Source organism: Hylobates moloch, unplaced genomic scaffold (assembly GCF_009828535.3).
Source record: "Hylobates moloch isolate HMO894 unplaced genomic scaffold, HMol_V3 SCAFFOLD_1, whole genome shotgun sequence".
NCBI lineage: Eukaryota > Metazoa > Chordata > Mammalia > Primates > Hylobatidae > Hylobates > Hylobates moloch.
This window is the reverse complement of record NW_026652276.1, coordinates 22,389,374-22,404,234: the sequence shown is the minus strand read 5'-3', so window position 1 is coordinate 22,404,234 and position 14,861 is coordinate 22,389,374. Positions and strand designations below refer to the sequence as shown.

At 56.9% G+C, this 14,861-nt stretch overlaps 1 protein-coding gene across 10 annotated transcripts in view; it reads left to right on the top strand.

The window, feature by feature from the left end:
- Positions 1–14,861, top strand: part of SPEG (striated muscle enriched protein kinase) — a 51,456-nt gene that overhangs the window by 21,736 nt on the left and 14,859 nt on the right. For 7 of the 10 annotated variants that reach the window (XM_032754396.2, XM_032754397.2, XM_058438136.1 and 4 more), the window contains 14 exons: positions 654–829; positions 3,326–3,586; positions 4,717–4,875; positions 4,998–5,187; positions 5,295–5,518; positions 8,006–8,125; positions 8,365–8,469; positions 9,027–9,233; positions 9,636–9,759; positions 9,860–10,035; positions 12,998–13,110; positions 13,426–13,594; positions 13,838–13,934; positions 14,054–14,254. In XM_032754396.2, the coding sequence (XP_032610287.1) occupies positions 654–829; positions 3,326–3,586; positions 4,717–4,875; positions 4,998–5,187; positions 5,295–5,518; positions 8,006–8,125; positions 8,365–8,469; positions 9,027–9,233; positions 9,636–9,759; positions 9,860–10,035; positions 12,998–13,110; positions 13,426–13,594; positions 13,838–13,934; positions 14,054–14,254 (2,322 nt within the window). Of the gene's footprint in view, positions 1–653; positions 830–2,206; positions 3,011–3,325; positions 3,587–4,716; positions 4,876–4,997; positions 5,188–5,294; positions 5,519–8,005; positions 8,126–8,364; positions 8,470–9,026; positions 9,234–9,635; positions 9,760–9,859; positions 10,036–12,997; positions 13,111–13,425; positions 13,595–13,837; positions 13,935–14,053; positions 14,255–14,861 lie in introns of those variants that run through there. The other 3 variants (XR_004370260.2, XR_004370261.2, XM_032754406.2) reach the window with 3 other exon arrangements.

Here is a 14,861-nt window from a genome sequence, read left to right as displayed (position 1 = left end):
TATAAATAAACAAAAATAAGACATGGGGAAGTTTAAGAATTATTAAGAGCTAAATAGGGTCAGGCATGAGGACTCAATGTCTGTAATCCCAGCACTTTGGGAAGCCAAGAGAGGAGGATCATTTGAGCCCAGAAGTTCAAGACCAGCGTGGACAACATGGTGAAACCCTGTATCTACAAAAAATACAAAAATTAGCTGGGCATAGTGGCGTGTGCCTGTAGTCCCAGCTACTCAGGAGGCTGAGGTGGGGGGATCGCTTGAGCCTGGGGAGATAGAAGTTGCAGTGAGCTGTGATCGTGCCACTGCACTCCAGCCTCGGTGACAGAGGGAAACCCTGTTAAAAAAAAAAAGAAAGAAAAGAAAAAAGAGCTAAATAGCATGGCTCCACTCTGAATGCAGCAGGGTTCCGAGAAGGGAGAGCTCCAGGCAGTTAGAAGTGATCTGGAAGCTCCTAGAGGTGGGTGGGATGGCAGAGTGGGGGTAAAAACCTAGCCCTGGAAACCAGGGATGCCCACGGTCAGTGGGACAGATCTGGGGACTGACTGGGCAAACTGCACAGGCAAGGAGAGGCCTGCACAGTGCTGCAGCCCCAGTTCCTGTGCACGCACATCAGGACCCTGGGCTCTGGGACTGAGTTTTTGCCCCTCTGACAGGCTGAGAAACCGCCAGCCCGTGCGCCCAGACCAGCGGCGCTTTGCAGAGGAGGCTGAGGGTGGGCTGTGCCGGCTGCGGATCCTGGCTGCGGAGCGTGGCGATGCTGGTTTCTACACTTGCAAAGCAGTCAATGAGTATGGCGCTCGGCAGTGCGAGGCCCGCTTGGAGGTCCGAGGTGAGTACCTGATTTCTCCATGGATGCCCACCTGGCCCTGGCCCCTTCCTTCCCCCACTGTCTGCTCTCACACAGCCTCAGTTAGAGGATGCCACCACTGAAAGGGCCTTAAGGGACCCCTAGTCCAGCTGCTTATATTATTGTTGCGTGAACCAAAGCCCAGAGACAGGAAGTGACCTGCCCAAAGCTGCACAGCACATTGTTCCGTGCTGAGCTTACTACACAACACCACCTTCCCTGTTGCTCCATCATGGAGCCCTGGCGGCAGCCAGAGACCCTGCATCTGCCACTGGCCAAGCTGTCTCTACACTCTTCTGAGCCTTTGTCACCCTGCTCTGCCCGAGACCCTCCCTCATCTCCCTCCCCATCTCCTCTCGCCCCTTTGCCCACCCTCCCATCCCATTGCTGTGCAGAAGCTACTGTGAGGTAGCGGTGGGGAGAGTCTGGTGGCTGGACCCGTTCGGAGGGGCCCTTGGGGTGGCTTAGGCTTGGAGCATCACATGGACCCTAGGGTGCCAGGGTGAGCACAGCTGTGACGTGTGAAGAGGCCTGGGCTCCCAGAGCCTGGGGCATATTTGCAGGGGCCTTCTCAGGCAGCAGGAATGCCAGGCCCTGGCTAGGGGGCCCTCGAGAGCCGTGGGTTTTCCTCACCGAAGGCCAAAAATGTTTATCCTGCCTTCCACCTCACCCTTCGCCTCAATGGCTCCTCACTTCCTCTCCTCGCTTCTCACTCGGCCCCCAGCCCCTGACCCTCCCCAAGGCTCAGAGCTCAGACCCTGACAGTCGTGGTCCCTCTGCTGGCCCCCCTGCCTCAGTTCCCCTCCTCTGTGCCTGCCGTTCCTGTAGTTGCCACTTCCTTGGTCTCCAGATTCTTCAGCCCTCCTCCCTGGCCTGCTTTCTCTCCAGGGCCTGGCTCTGCCTCGCTTCTCTGTATTAACCCATGTCTTCGGTGCTTCTTTCTCTTGGGGATTCCTTCGGACACCCTGAGGCTTTGGCGTGCTCCTGATCCCATGAATGCCTGGTTGCCCGGGGTCTCTGCCTGCCCAGGAACCCCAAGGAACCAGTCTCTGGCTAGCTGCCAGCCCTCGTAGCCCAGAGCTGACCTTGGGGGAGCCGAGTGGCAGTGCTGCCCTGGCAGTGTGAGAGGCAGCCCTCTATGCAGAAGGGCCCTAGCCAGGTCTGCGTGCCTGTGCGTGCATGTGTGCGTGTGCGTGCGTGTGTGTGCATGTGTGCATATGCATGTGTGTGCATGCATGTGTGTGCGTGTGCGTGCGTGTGTGCGTGTGTGTGCATGTGTGCGTGCATGTGTGTGTGTGCGCGTGCGTGTATGCTGCACTAACCTGCCGCTTGCTGACTGAGGTTTTTGTCTGTACACAGGCGAGTGAGCTCAGGGGGCCACCTGCGCTCCCCCCGCTACCCTCCGAGCCGCGCCCCTGTCTCAGGCACCTCTCGGACCTCGCTGTGTTTCACTGCCTCCTGCCCACAGACCCAGGCCCGCCGGCCCGGACCCGTCCCAGCCTCCCCTCCCCACCCCATGCAGCCCCCAGGGGGATAGCCCATGGGCCCCTGTGGACCCTCCCTCCCCAAGTGGACACATGGCTGTGCAGGCCAGGAGGCCCACAGATGGACTGAGTGCTGGGAAGGGGCGGCTGCGAGGGGTATCAACCCCCCGAGTCTCTCCCTGAAGGGGAGCACCGGGCGAGTGCATGTGCTACTGCTGCTACAGGCCTGTCTATCTGTTTGTCTGTCTGTGTGTCTGTGACAGTCAGGGAAGGATGCCTCGGAGCTGAGGTGGGGTGAGAAAGAGTGGGAGAGATTAGGGCATGGCATGGAGGGGCCCAAGGAGCAGGGGCTGTTGATAAGGACCTTACCAGGAAGGGTTAGAACACTGACCATTCTAGAAATGGGTTTCGAATGGCATAACACTTTCTATTCCACAAAAGACCAAAAGCCAGAGGCCCCAGGCTCTGTGCTGATGAACAGCCTGGCTGAGCCCTAGCCCTGGCGGGTTTAGGACCCCTTTGGGGCCCCCTCCTTCCCTGTCAGGGCTGGGGTGCTCTGTCTGGGAATGAGGGAGTTAACCAGGTTTGGTGCAGGAGCAGGGGCAGGGGGCCACTGTAGTGAGCGTGGAGAGATTTGGAAACACCTATTTCTTAACTCAAATAAAGTCCAGTTTGTACCCAGCTGGTGTGTTGTGTTGTTTTTTTTTCCCCGCCGCTGTCTCTGCCACCGCGTGGCCCTCTCGGTTTCCCCTCCCTCAGTTCCCTCTTGCCTCCATGAGTCACCCTCCCTGGCCCCGCTTGGATTGCCATCTCGAAGCCAGGTCTGGGCATGCCTTGCTGTCCTGGCCAGGTGGGTGGGCTTTCCCCATCTCCAGAGAACAAAATGCATCTCTCTCTCTGTGTCTGTCTGTCTCTCTCTGCGTGCATATGTGTGTCTCCCTCACCCTGTGTGTCTCTGCTCTGTGTGTGGCCCCCGTGGCTGCTTTCCCCTCAGCACACCCTGAAAGCCGGTCCCTGGCCGTGCTGGCCCCCCTGCAGGACGTGGACGTGGGGGCCGGGGAGATGGCGCTGTTTGAGTGCCTGGTGGCGGGGCCCACTGACGTGGAGGTGGATTGGCTGTGCCGTGGCCGCCTGCTGCAGCCTGCACTGCTCAAATGCAAGATGCATTTTGATGGCCGCAAATGCAAGCTGCTGCTTACATCTGTACATGAGGACGACAGTGGCGTCTACACCTGCAAGCTCAGCACGGCCAAAGGTAACTCCCCACTCAGGCCTTGGGCTGCCATGGGTGCCCAAGAGCTGGAGGGAGGGGACTGGAGGTGCACAGTAAGATACCCGGGAAACAGAGCTCCAACCCCTAGGGGAAGGGGGGTAGGGTGGGAGCTAGTACATTGCCCTGGCCTCAGTAAAATGTGCACTTAGAATAGTGCGTAGCACAAAGGAAAGGCCGAAACAGGGTTAACTGTTCCTAGGAGGGAGTGTGTCTGCTGAGGTGAACGTGGGTTCCCACGCCTGCCCTGCAAGTCACCAGCCACATAACTTTGAACAAGTCACTTCATCTCTCTGAGCTTTAGCCTGTTCATCTGTAGAACAGGGATGGTGATCATTCCTCCTCTGTAGAGGGATTGGTAGGATTAATGAGATAGTGTATGTGAAGAACAAAGCACAGGGCCTGTCACAGGGCCTTTCCAGGAGAGGGTAGGGCACTGACCATTCCAGAAATGGGTTTCAAATGGCACACCTGCCTAATAAGTGCCAGCCATTGTTACCACTGATGCTATCTCTGACCTGGGCCTGCCCTCATGGAAGGGCAGAGATTATGGCACCTGCCTCGCTATTTGTGGGTGATGAAGACCTAAGTGGAAGCTGGAGGGGCTTTAGAAGCAGGAGGGTGCATCGGGTCAGCATAAGGGACCCTCATCTCCTCCAGAAGCTTCTTTGGGGGTTGGTAGAGTGGGGCCAAGGGGCATCTGCTCTGGGTCTGGGGCAGTTGGCTAGGAGCATGGGCATGACCCCAGCACAGAGGAGAATTCTGAGAAGGAGATGGAGGAGGGGTGGGCTTGGCTTCTAGGACCCTCTCAGAGCTCGGCTGTGCTTCATCCAGGGTGGGCAGGGTGAGAGGAGGAGGGGGGAGCTGGGGCCAGGCTCTGGGCTCCTATGGAGTCCCCAGCCCACCATGGCAGTCTGCACCCACCCATGCTGACCTCCACCCTCTCGAGTTCTAGTCTCTGGATCTGTACCCACTTCCTCCCCTGAGTACCCAGAGCCTTTGCTGGGCTCTGTCCAGGCTCCAGCTTCCTGCTCAGCCTTAGGTCAGGAGTGGTGGGTTGGGATGCCTGGGCCTCCTTGGCCTTCCCTATCTCTGAGCTGCCCCCTGCCCCGCAGATGAGCTGACCTGCAGTGCCCGGCTGACCGTGCGGCCCTCGTTGGCACCCCTGTTCACACGGCTGCTGGAAGATGTGGAGGTGTTGGAGGGCCGAGCTGCCCGCTTCGACTGCAAGATCAGCGGCACCCCGCCCCCTCTTGTTACCTGGACTCATTTTGGTACGGCCCCTGTGCTGCAGGTGTTGAGGGCCCCACAAGGGTCCAGGTGGGGATGGGGTGCACCCAGAGGGCAGGGCCCCCTCACTGTGCCTGCTCTGCATTCCCACCCCTCCCTTCTGCAGGCCGCCCCATGGAGGAGAGTGAGAACTTGCGGCTGCGGCAGGATGGGGGTCTGCACTCACTGCACATTGCCCATGTGGGCAGCGAGGACGAGGGGCTCTATGCGGTCAGTGCTGTTAACACCCATGGCCAGGCCCACTGCTCAGCCCAGCTGTATGTAGAAGAGCCCCGGACAGCCGCCTCAGGCCCCAGGTACCACCGGGGCCCCAAACGATGCTGGGGCTGCCTGTGAGGGGCCAGCCCAGCCCTGGGGTGGGAGGCATGGCCCTGGGCCTCTGGGCAGCCATGTGATCTTGCAGCTCGAAGCTGGAGAAGATGCCGTCCATTCCCGAGGAGCCAGAGCAGGGTGAGCTGGAGCGGCTGTCCATTCCCGACTTCTTGCGGCCACTGCAGGACCTGGAGGTGGGACTGGCCAAGGAGGCCATGCTAGAGTGCCAGGTGACCGGCCTGCCCTACCCCACCATCAGCTGGTTCCACAATGGCCACCGCATCCAGAGCAGCGACGACCGGCGCATGACACAGTGTACGTGTCTGGGTAGGACCCCGGGAGTGTCCCCTGCAGCACCCTCTTGGCTTGCAATGCCCTGCCCCTCTCCCCAACTTTCCCCAGGCCTTTCCTTTGTAGCCTGACCATAGACGGGGTGCCTGGGGGAAGGGAACCCGGAGGGACAGTGAGGTCATTGCCTCCCCTGCAAGCCCACACAGCACTCATCTGCTGAGTCACCCCTCAGTGCCCGTTAGCACTGACTGGGCAGGCAGTACAGCCTGCTACTAACCCGCATCGGGCCCATGAGCAAGTTACAGAAGCCTTCTGTGCCTCAGTTTCTCATCTGTAATTGGGTTGTTACGAGACTAAATCAGTTAATGCATATAAGCCCTAGAGCAGGGCCTGGCACCTAGCAAGCAGTTGGGAGGTGTAAAGTCTCACTATTCTTGTTTTAGTAGCCATTATCATCAGCGGTGGTACTTCCTGGAGACATTGCAGTGAAAAAGCAGGTGTGGGCAGTGTCTAGCATGGAAGGGATGCTGTGTCCAGGGTTGCTAACAAATAGCAAATAAAGAAGAAGGGGCCAGGGGAGACACAGAGGAATGTATTTGGGTTGGTGTCCTCTTAGCCTGGGATACTTTCTTATGGGAGCATCTCAGTTCCATCCTTGGAGGAATCTGAGTCTTGTGTGAGAAGGTCTGCCCACCTCCCATAAGACAGTGCCCACTCTTTGACCCACGATGGTTTCCTCTTACGGCTGCAATATGACAAAGATCACCTTCATTAAGTGCTTTCTAAGTGCCAGGCCCTGAGAGCTAAAGGTGTGACAAGGACCATCTTACCTTGCCACAGGCCTGTAAGGTGGGTACTATTAGCCCCATTTACAGATGGGGAAACTGAGGCTTAGAGAGATACAGGAAGCTGCCCAGAGGCAAGAAAGGACTGTCTGACACTGGTGCCCAGCTCTTAACCAGGATGTCCCTGTCACCCATGCTACATTCTCCCTGCCTGCCCGCCTGCCCATCTCCAGTGATGCCACCCTGGCTCCGACCCCTGCCCACAGCCTCCCATGGCTGTCATTCTCAGCAGCAGGCCTCCCTGTCTCCCAGTCTGCTCTGAGGCCCTGGGTGAGTGTCTGTCTCAGGATCTAAACTGGCGTCTCCGCTTCTGCCTGTATCTGGGGTCACTGGCAGCCCTTGGCTTCTCTTCTCTTATAAATAGTGTCAGCAGAGATAAATGAATGGGTGACTGTTCTATGCAGAGATAACTGCAAAGAGAAGGGAGGGGTGTCTGGGGACAGCCCTGACATGAAGGAGGACAGTGCAGGCCTCTTCTCTGTGTCCTCGCCAGAGACAGCCTCCTTATCATCCAGGGAGCAGGGAGTAGGGAAAGAGCTTTGGAATCACATGGTACCAAGGTCAAGCTATCATTTATTAGCCGTGTGACCTTGAACAAGTCAATATCTCTGACGTCATTGGTAAAATGGGGATAATTTTTTAGGGTTGTTGCGAGGATTCGCAGGGGGGAAAGCATGTCAGGTACCTGGTATAGGCTGGGCACAGAGCAGGCAACTCTTGTAATATATCATAGAATGTATTTGGCACTTACTGTGTGTGAGGTTCTGGGTCTGGTGGGACAAGCAGATCTGACAACGTCAGCCCTCTCTTTAAGGAGCTTGCAGGCCAGGTCAGGAGCTATGACTGATGCAAGAGGAAGAGCCCCTGCCCATGAAAGGCAGGGTGGGCCAGTGCCCATCGATGTGCTGGCGAGAGGGTTGGGGTCCTGGGAGGAGTCAGAGGATGAGGGGTAGAGAGTAGGCCAGGGGCAGGGGGGCTTCATGGGCTGTACCCACTTAAACTATGTCTTGAAGGACAAGGAAGCCTTAGGTAAGAGGAGAGCATTCCACAAGGGAGGAATGTTGTGAGCAATGACCTGGAGATGGAACTCAGTGGCTCGTTCAGGGGCCTGATAGTTTGCCAGCATCAAGATGCAGAGGAGCAGCAGAGACGTGGCTGGCAGGGAGTTTGGGTTGAGGGCTTTGCTGTCCTCCTGGAGGGCTTCCCTGAAGCTGTGCTGGAGACAGAATGGCAGTGGCCTTGGGGATGGAGAAGAGGGCTTAGGGGAGGGGCCTTGGGAACAAAGCTTTGTTCGAGTTTTGACATAGAGGTTGTGACCATGCAGAGGTGGGAAGACGAGGGGCCGGTCAACAGAGGCAGGGACCCCAGAGGGTGGCCCAGTGTAGGAGGAAGAGAAGATGATAAGTTGCCTGGCCTGACACACTGGAGGGACAGACCAGAGGGGCCAGGGCAGATGTAGACTTGGAAGCCAGCCCGGGCCCGGACCCAGAGTTTGCTGCACTGTGGATGCACTTCCTGCTGCCTGCCCCATCCTTGCCCCATCCTTCCCCACTCGCCTCCTCCCTGCAGTGGATGGGGGTGAGGGAACAGGCCTGGGATGGCATGGGCCTACCCCTCAAGGTATCCTCCGGGCTCAGGCCCAGTGTCACTGTCCCTCCCCCACCAGACAGGGATGTCCATCGCTTGGTGTTCCCTGCCGTGGGGCCTCAGCACGCCGGTGTCTACAAGAGCGTCATTGCCAACAAGCTGGGCAAAGCTGCCTGCTATGCCCACCTGTATGTCACAGGTGAGGCAGGCACCCTCGTGGTCAGCTGCACGCACAACCTGGCCTCTGGCACTACATGGGGGCTCAGGGAAAGGGGCCTTCACCCAGCTCCCTTCCCCTCCATCCCCTGGGGACCCTCCTGCCTTGCCCCTGCCCCTGTGGCTGAGCCCCCAGGCCCTAGCCTCCTGCCCTGAGGCTCAGTGATCTTGTGGGGCTGTTGGGCCCTTGGACCCAGCAGACATTTGACCTGTGGCTTTCAGATGTGGTCCCAGGCCCTCCAGATGGTGCCCCGCAGGTGGTGGCTGTGACGGGGAGGATGGTCACACTCACATGGAACCCCCCCAGGAGTCTGGACATGGCCATCGGTGGGTCAGCGCTGCACAGGGTGGTGGGTGGGGAAAGGGTGTGGACAGGGCAGGCTCAGGCAGGTCACCCTGGGGGCCAGGCCCCGGAAGCAGATGGGCAGGGGCAGGAGCTGATGGAATGCTGGCGGGAACAGCTTTGCCCGTCTTCTCTCCACGTTGCATGGGGCTCTTGCTCTGGGTCAGGAGAGGAGGCACAGGGCACCGCCACATTCCCTTCCCATCCTCAGAGTGGGTGCCTGGGTCGGGACTTGCAAATGCCCTCTCCTCCTCTTGTCCAGGACCTCCTCCCACTCCGCCTCAGTTTCCCAACCTCAGGTATCAAGGAATCAAGTTCAATTCCTGCCCCATCTGTGCCTGTACTGGTACCTTGTTGGCTCTAAACCTCCCAGGGAAGTGGCTGGGCAAGAGCAGATGGGGGGACAGGCAGGAAGCAACAGCAGAGACTGAGGAACGTCCTCAGAGCAGACTAATGATGAGTTCCAGGGTCATGGGCCAGCTGGATGGGGAGGGGTTGCTGCACCTGCAACAGCAGGCTCTAGTAGCTCCTCTCCCGCCAGACCCGGACTCCCTGACGTACACAGTGCAGCACCAGGTGCTGGGCTCGGACCAGTGGACGGCACTGGTCACAGGCCTACGGGAGCCAGGGTGGGCGGCCACGGGGCTGCGTAAGGGGGTCCAGCACATCTTCCGGGTCCTCAGCACCACTGTCAAGAGCAGCAGCAAGCCCTCGCCCCCTTCTGAGCCTGTGCAGCTGCTGGAGCACGGTGAGCCTGGGTGCTCCTGTCGGGTGGGGGTGGGAGCTGCTGGGATGGGGAATGGGACCCTGTGGTGGAGGCTCAAGGGCTGGCCTGGACATGGTAACTGGCAGGAGCAGCCTGGCTGGGTGGGACCTTGGCCCATCTGTACACTTCCTTCTCCCTCCTGAAAGCAGCAGGGCACGGTGGCTGAAGCTCAGGCTTTGGGATCGGCCTGCTGGGGTCCAACCCCACAAGCCCAGCTTTGCCACTCCCTGGCTGTGTTCCCTGGACAAATCGCTAAACCTCTCTGAGCTTCAGCTTCCCCATCTGTAAAAATGGAACTCAAGTGTTGATGAGGGGTGTTAAAGGAGTGGCAGGTGCTGAGGACCTGGCGTCAAGCCCAGCACAGAGCCTGCGCTGTCCTCCCAGGCCCACCCCTGGAGGAGGCCCCTGCCGTGCTGGACAAACCGGACATCGTGTATGTGGTGGAGGGACAGCCTGCCAGCGTCACCGTCACATTCAACCATGTGGAGGCCCAGGTCGTCTGGAGGAGGTGGGCCCCTTTCCCACATGTGGCAGCCCAGGTCTGGCCCAGCCTGGCCAGAATGCCCTGGGGCAAGATCTGGGTGACCTCCCTGTCATGTGTCCCCTAGCTGCCGAGGGGCCCTCCTAGAGGCACGGGCAGGTGTGTACGAGCTGAGCCAGCCAGATGATGACCAGTATTGTCTTCGGATCTGCCGGGTGAGCCGCCGGGACATGGGGGCCCTCACCTGCACCGCGCGAAACCGTCACGGCACGCAGACCTGCTCAGTCACATTGGAGCTGGCAGGTGGGTGACAGCGGGCCTTCTTCTTAGCCTCCCTCCAAGGCCCAAAGCTCTCTCTTCACACCCGCCAGGTACACAACCCACCTGACACTGCTGCAGATCCAAACCCATGTCCTCTGGTCAGGCCTGTCCATGTCATGGCTATACAAATACCATACTAGTAATAATGACAACAATCATACTAATGAGATTTATTGGCCAGACGCGGTGGCTCACACCTGTAATCTCAGCACTTTGGGAGGCCAACACGGGTGGATTACCTGAGGTCAGCAGTTCGTGACCAGCCTCGCCAACATGGTGAAACCCCGTCTCTACTAAAAATACAAAAATTAGCTGGGCATGGTGGCAGGCACCTGTAGTCCCAGCTACTTGGGAGGCTGAGGCAGGAGAATCACTTGAACCTGGGAAGCAGAGGTTGCAGTGAGCCGAGATCGCTCCATTGCACTCCAGCCTGGGCAACAAGAGCAAAACTCTGTCTCAAAAAAAAAAAAAAAAAAGATGTATTGAGCCTAGTGTGTGCCAGTCTCAGTACTAAGCACTAAGCACTTTACGTGTATTGCCTTATTTAATGTTTACATCAGCCTTGTGAGATGGGGTTGGTTATTATCCCCATTTTACAGATGAGGAAACTGAGGCTGAGGCTAAGAGGAACTGGCCCAAGTTCACAGAACCTAATAAGTACAGGATTTGGGTTCAAGTGTGGCTGCCTGACTCCTAGGTCCTGTGTTAAACATAATAGGAAACAGTATCTCAGATATAACAAACATGGGAAGACCAAGTTGGTTTTTAAAGAAACTCATGAGCACATCTTATCACTGGACTGCCAGCCCTGAGAATCCTGGCCGCCCTTTGGCACAAGCCTGTTTGACAGAGCCTCCCAATGTTTGCAGCAAGGATTCTTTTTTTTTTTTTTTTTGAGACAGTCGTCTCACTCTGTCACCCACACCATCTCGGCTCACTGCAACCTCCACCTCCCAGGTTCGAGTGATTCTTGTGCCTCAGGCTGCCAAGTAGCTGGGGCTACAGGTGTGCACAACCACGCCCAGCTAATTTTTTGTATTTTTATTAGAGATGGGGTTTTGCTATGTTGGCGAGGCTGGTCTGGAACTCCTGGCCTCAAGTAATCCATCCACCTCGGCTTCCCAAAGGGCTGAGATTATAGGTTTGAGCCACCGCGCCGGGCCTTAGGATTCTTTTTATAATTTCTCCTTTAAAGATGTAGTCTCTCAAACTAGTTACTACCTAATGCATTAGGTAGTAACTGTTTGGTTTTCTAATTTGTTAATTAACTCTAGACATATGTAATCGCCACTCAGGACTCCTGATCAACATGGGCTAAACAGGGTTACCTGCTGAGTAAATACAATGCCAACCAAAAGCAAAGAAAGTGACATTTTACTTAGCACAGGCAATCTTATCATAGGTAAATGGACATTTTCTGGTGCTTTCAAAAAACCATTGAAGCTCACTTGAAACTTTCCGGTGCTTTGACCTTCACAGACTGCCCCCACCACCTCCCAGCCCATGGGGGACAGGATTCCTAGAGGGGAGGGGAGGCATCTGTGAAGTGGAAGATAAGTGGCAATAGGGTGTGTAACAAAGAGACAGGGAACTCTTCTGGCCGTGCTGTTGAAGATGGTGGGGGTGCTGGGCACTCTTTTAAGTGTCTCCTTCCTTGCCTGCCCTGTCCCTAGCACTCTCCACTCAGTCACCACTTTACTTCTTGACAGTTCATCTTCAGGACTCACCTTTCTTCCCAGATATAGGTGGAGCCCTGAAGTTTGGGGAGCCCCTGGCCCTGAGAGCCCTGCAGCACAGCCTAGCTGGAACAGTGACCGATGGAGCCCCATTTGAGCCCAGCCAGCCAGGGCTCAGATGGGGCTGGGGCTTGCACTGACACTCCTATTCCACTAGACCCCACCCCACCACACCCAGACAGGGCAAGTGGAGTGGTGGCCCCCCTTCCTCCACGTCAACCTCACTGCAGTGTCTTCCCCACCCCCAGGATGGCCTCCCCCGTTGTCTGTGTGCCTGTGAAGGGTGGGGGTCCACACCCGGCCGCCCTGCCTTCCCAAGTGCCTGACTCATCCTACTTCTCCTCAAGCTGAGATGCTCAAACACGCTGGGGTGGGGGGTGGGGGCTGGCGGGGGACACCTGGAAGTCACAGGCTCCTTTGCAAAGCACATTGCAATATGTATTTAATTCCATCATGAGAATTAGAAGCTGCTTTACCAGGAAATCATATGACCACGTGATATGTATGGAGAATGAAATCACAACCACATGTGGGAGATACTGAGATTCCATTTCTAGATGGTTTGGTTAGTATTTGGGGGTTACTTGTTTGTTCATCTTGCCATCTCCCAGATGCTACTAATAGAAGCCCCTCTAAACATTTTTCAAAGATTCAGTGAAAAAACTTCAAGATAGAGGCAATGCCATCCATGAGCTTAATTCAGGGTCACAGGCTGAGCCACCTGCAGGGGCCAAGTCAGGTAGTCAGAAGCCAGCGGGTGGCCCTGTGAAGAAGGGCGGCCACCCACAGGGGGCAGCATTGAGCTGCTCCTCGCCCGCTGATTCATGCAGCGAGGGGAGCGACTCAGGATGGCCAGTCCTGATTTTTCAAGAGGCAGGAAATCCAGATTTCTTTTGAAAATCTCCTAATTTCAAAGCTGCCAAATGAATACAGAAGGTCAAACAAAGCAAGCCTGCACCTTGTGCCAGGTTTCCTGAGATTTGGAGAACATCACGTTCGGATTTACCGGGCGGGGCGGAGCTTGGTCCAGGCGGGGAACTCTGTTGTCCCAGTTGGTGGGGGATGGGGGGTGGTGGCTTGCAGGGAGGCGGGGGTCTAGCGTTCTGATTGAGCCAGTCGCTGATGGGGGATCTGGGGAGGGGCTGAGGAGGCAGGGTAAAGCCAACCCTTTGCCCCTCTCTTCCCATCCCTATCCCCATGTGTTTCAGAGGCCCCTCGGTTTGAGTCCATCATGGAGGACGTGGAGGTGGGGGCTGGGGAAACTGCTCGCTTTGCCGTGGTGGTCGAGGGAAAACCACTGCCGGACATCATGTGGTACAAGGTCAGAGTGTGCTGCTGGCTGAGCCTGGGGGAGGGAGGAGGGGGCTCCCTGGGGGCATGGGAGGGTCCTGGGAGGCCTTAGGAGGGCGGAGCCCGGGCAGAGGCGTGGTTAGGAGGAGGAAAGGGGATGCAGGAGACTGACTAGCTGAGGGATGCAGGGCTTTCTGTGGGGGATAAGGGAGGAGCTGATTCTGGCTCCTGGCGAGAGATGCGCTGCCCAGAGTAGGAGATAAGGGCGGGGCCTGGTACAGCGGCTCCTGGCCCCAAGGTAGAGGTGAGGCCAGGCCCAGGCTGAAGGTGAGACCCAACTCTGCAGGACGAGGTGCTGCTGACCGAGAGCAGCCATGTGAGCTTCGTGTACGAGGAGAATGAGTGCTCCCTGGTGGTGCTCAGCACGGGGGCCCAGGATGGAGGTGTCTACACCTGCACCGCCCGGAACCTGGCGGGCGAGGTCTCCTGCAAAGCAGAGTTGGCTGTGCATTCAGGTGGGCAGGAGTTCCGGAGAAAGGTAAAGCGCCCACCCCCTGGAATCTGATGTGACCCCTCATGCTCTGCCCAGGAAGCAGCCAGCCCTGGACTCGAGCCACCACACCCCCAGCCCAGCACCCCGCCTTGAGCCCCCCACATTCTTGCACCTCTTCTCTCTCCTTCCTCTGTCCACCTGTCCCAGTCTCTGGCCTGCTGGCTTTCTTCCCCTCCCGCCTAACACCATGACATCTCTGCCCCAGCTCAGACAGCTATGGAAGTCGAGGGGATCGGGGAGGATGAGGACCATCGAGGAAGGAGACTCAGCGACTTTTATGACATCCACCAGGAGATCGGCAGGTGTGGGGCTAGGAGGGAAGCCAGTGGGGGCCGGGAGAGGCTGCTGAGTCTGAGGGCTGGGAGGGGTGGAGAGGGCCACAGTGATGGCTGATCTCTGACCCCCTCCCTGTGTCAACCAGGGGTGCTTTCTCCTACTTGCGGCGCGTAGTGGAGCGTAGCTCCGGCCTGGAGTTTGCGGCCAAGTTCATCCCCAGCCAGGCCAAGCCAAAGGCATCAGCGCGTCGGGAGGCTCGGCTGCTGGCCAGGCTCCAGCATGACTGTGTCCTCTACTTCCATGAGGCCTTCGAGAGGCGCCGGGGACTGGTCATTGTCACCGAGCTGTATCCTGAGACAGGCTAAGGGCTAGGGGGATCCATTCCTAAATGACTGGTCCTTGTAACATCCAATAGGCAACATGTTTTACAGTTTACAAAGTAGTCCCATTGACAATTGGGAGGGATACATCTGGAGACTTCTATGAAAATCAATAGTTTTAAGCCCATTGTTAGCTTAAATTTACATAGCACTTAATGTGTGCCTGGCAGTGTTCTAAGAGTTTTACAAATATTAACCTATTTAATCCTCATATATTCCTATGTCCTTGAATTTTATTATTAACTTGTATTATCCCCATTTTACAGATGAAGAGACAAGCATGGAGAGGTTAAATAACTTGCCTGAGGTCACAGAGCCAGCACATGGCCTATGCTTTTCATCATGAAATGCAGTACAGTGCATCTGCATATTTGTAGTGACCCCATTTCAGATCAATACTTGGCTTTATTTGGAGGCTGTTTTCATAAGGAACAGATTTTACCCTTTCATGAAGGCTGTGGTTAAGCAAAGGCACGTTGAGGTAAGGATGCTGGGTGATTGGCTCATCACCCCAGTAGCAGGGTGACTGTAACCTGCACATGAGCCTCCTGCCTGCACTGTTTGAATTCAAAC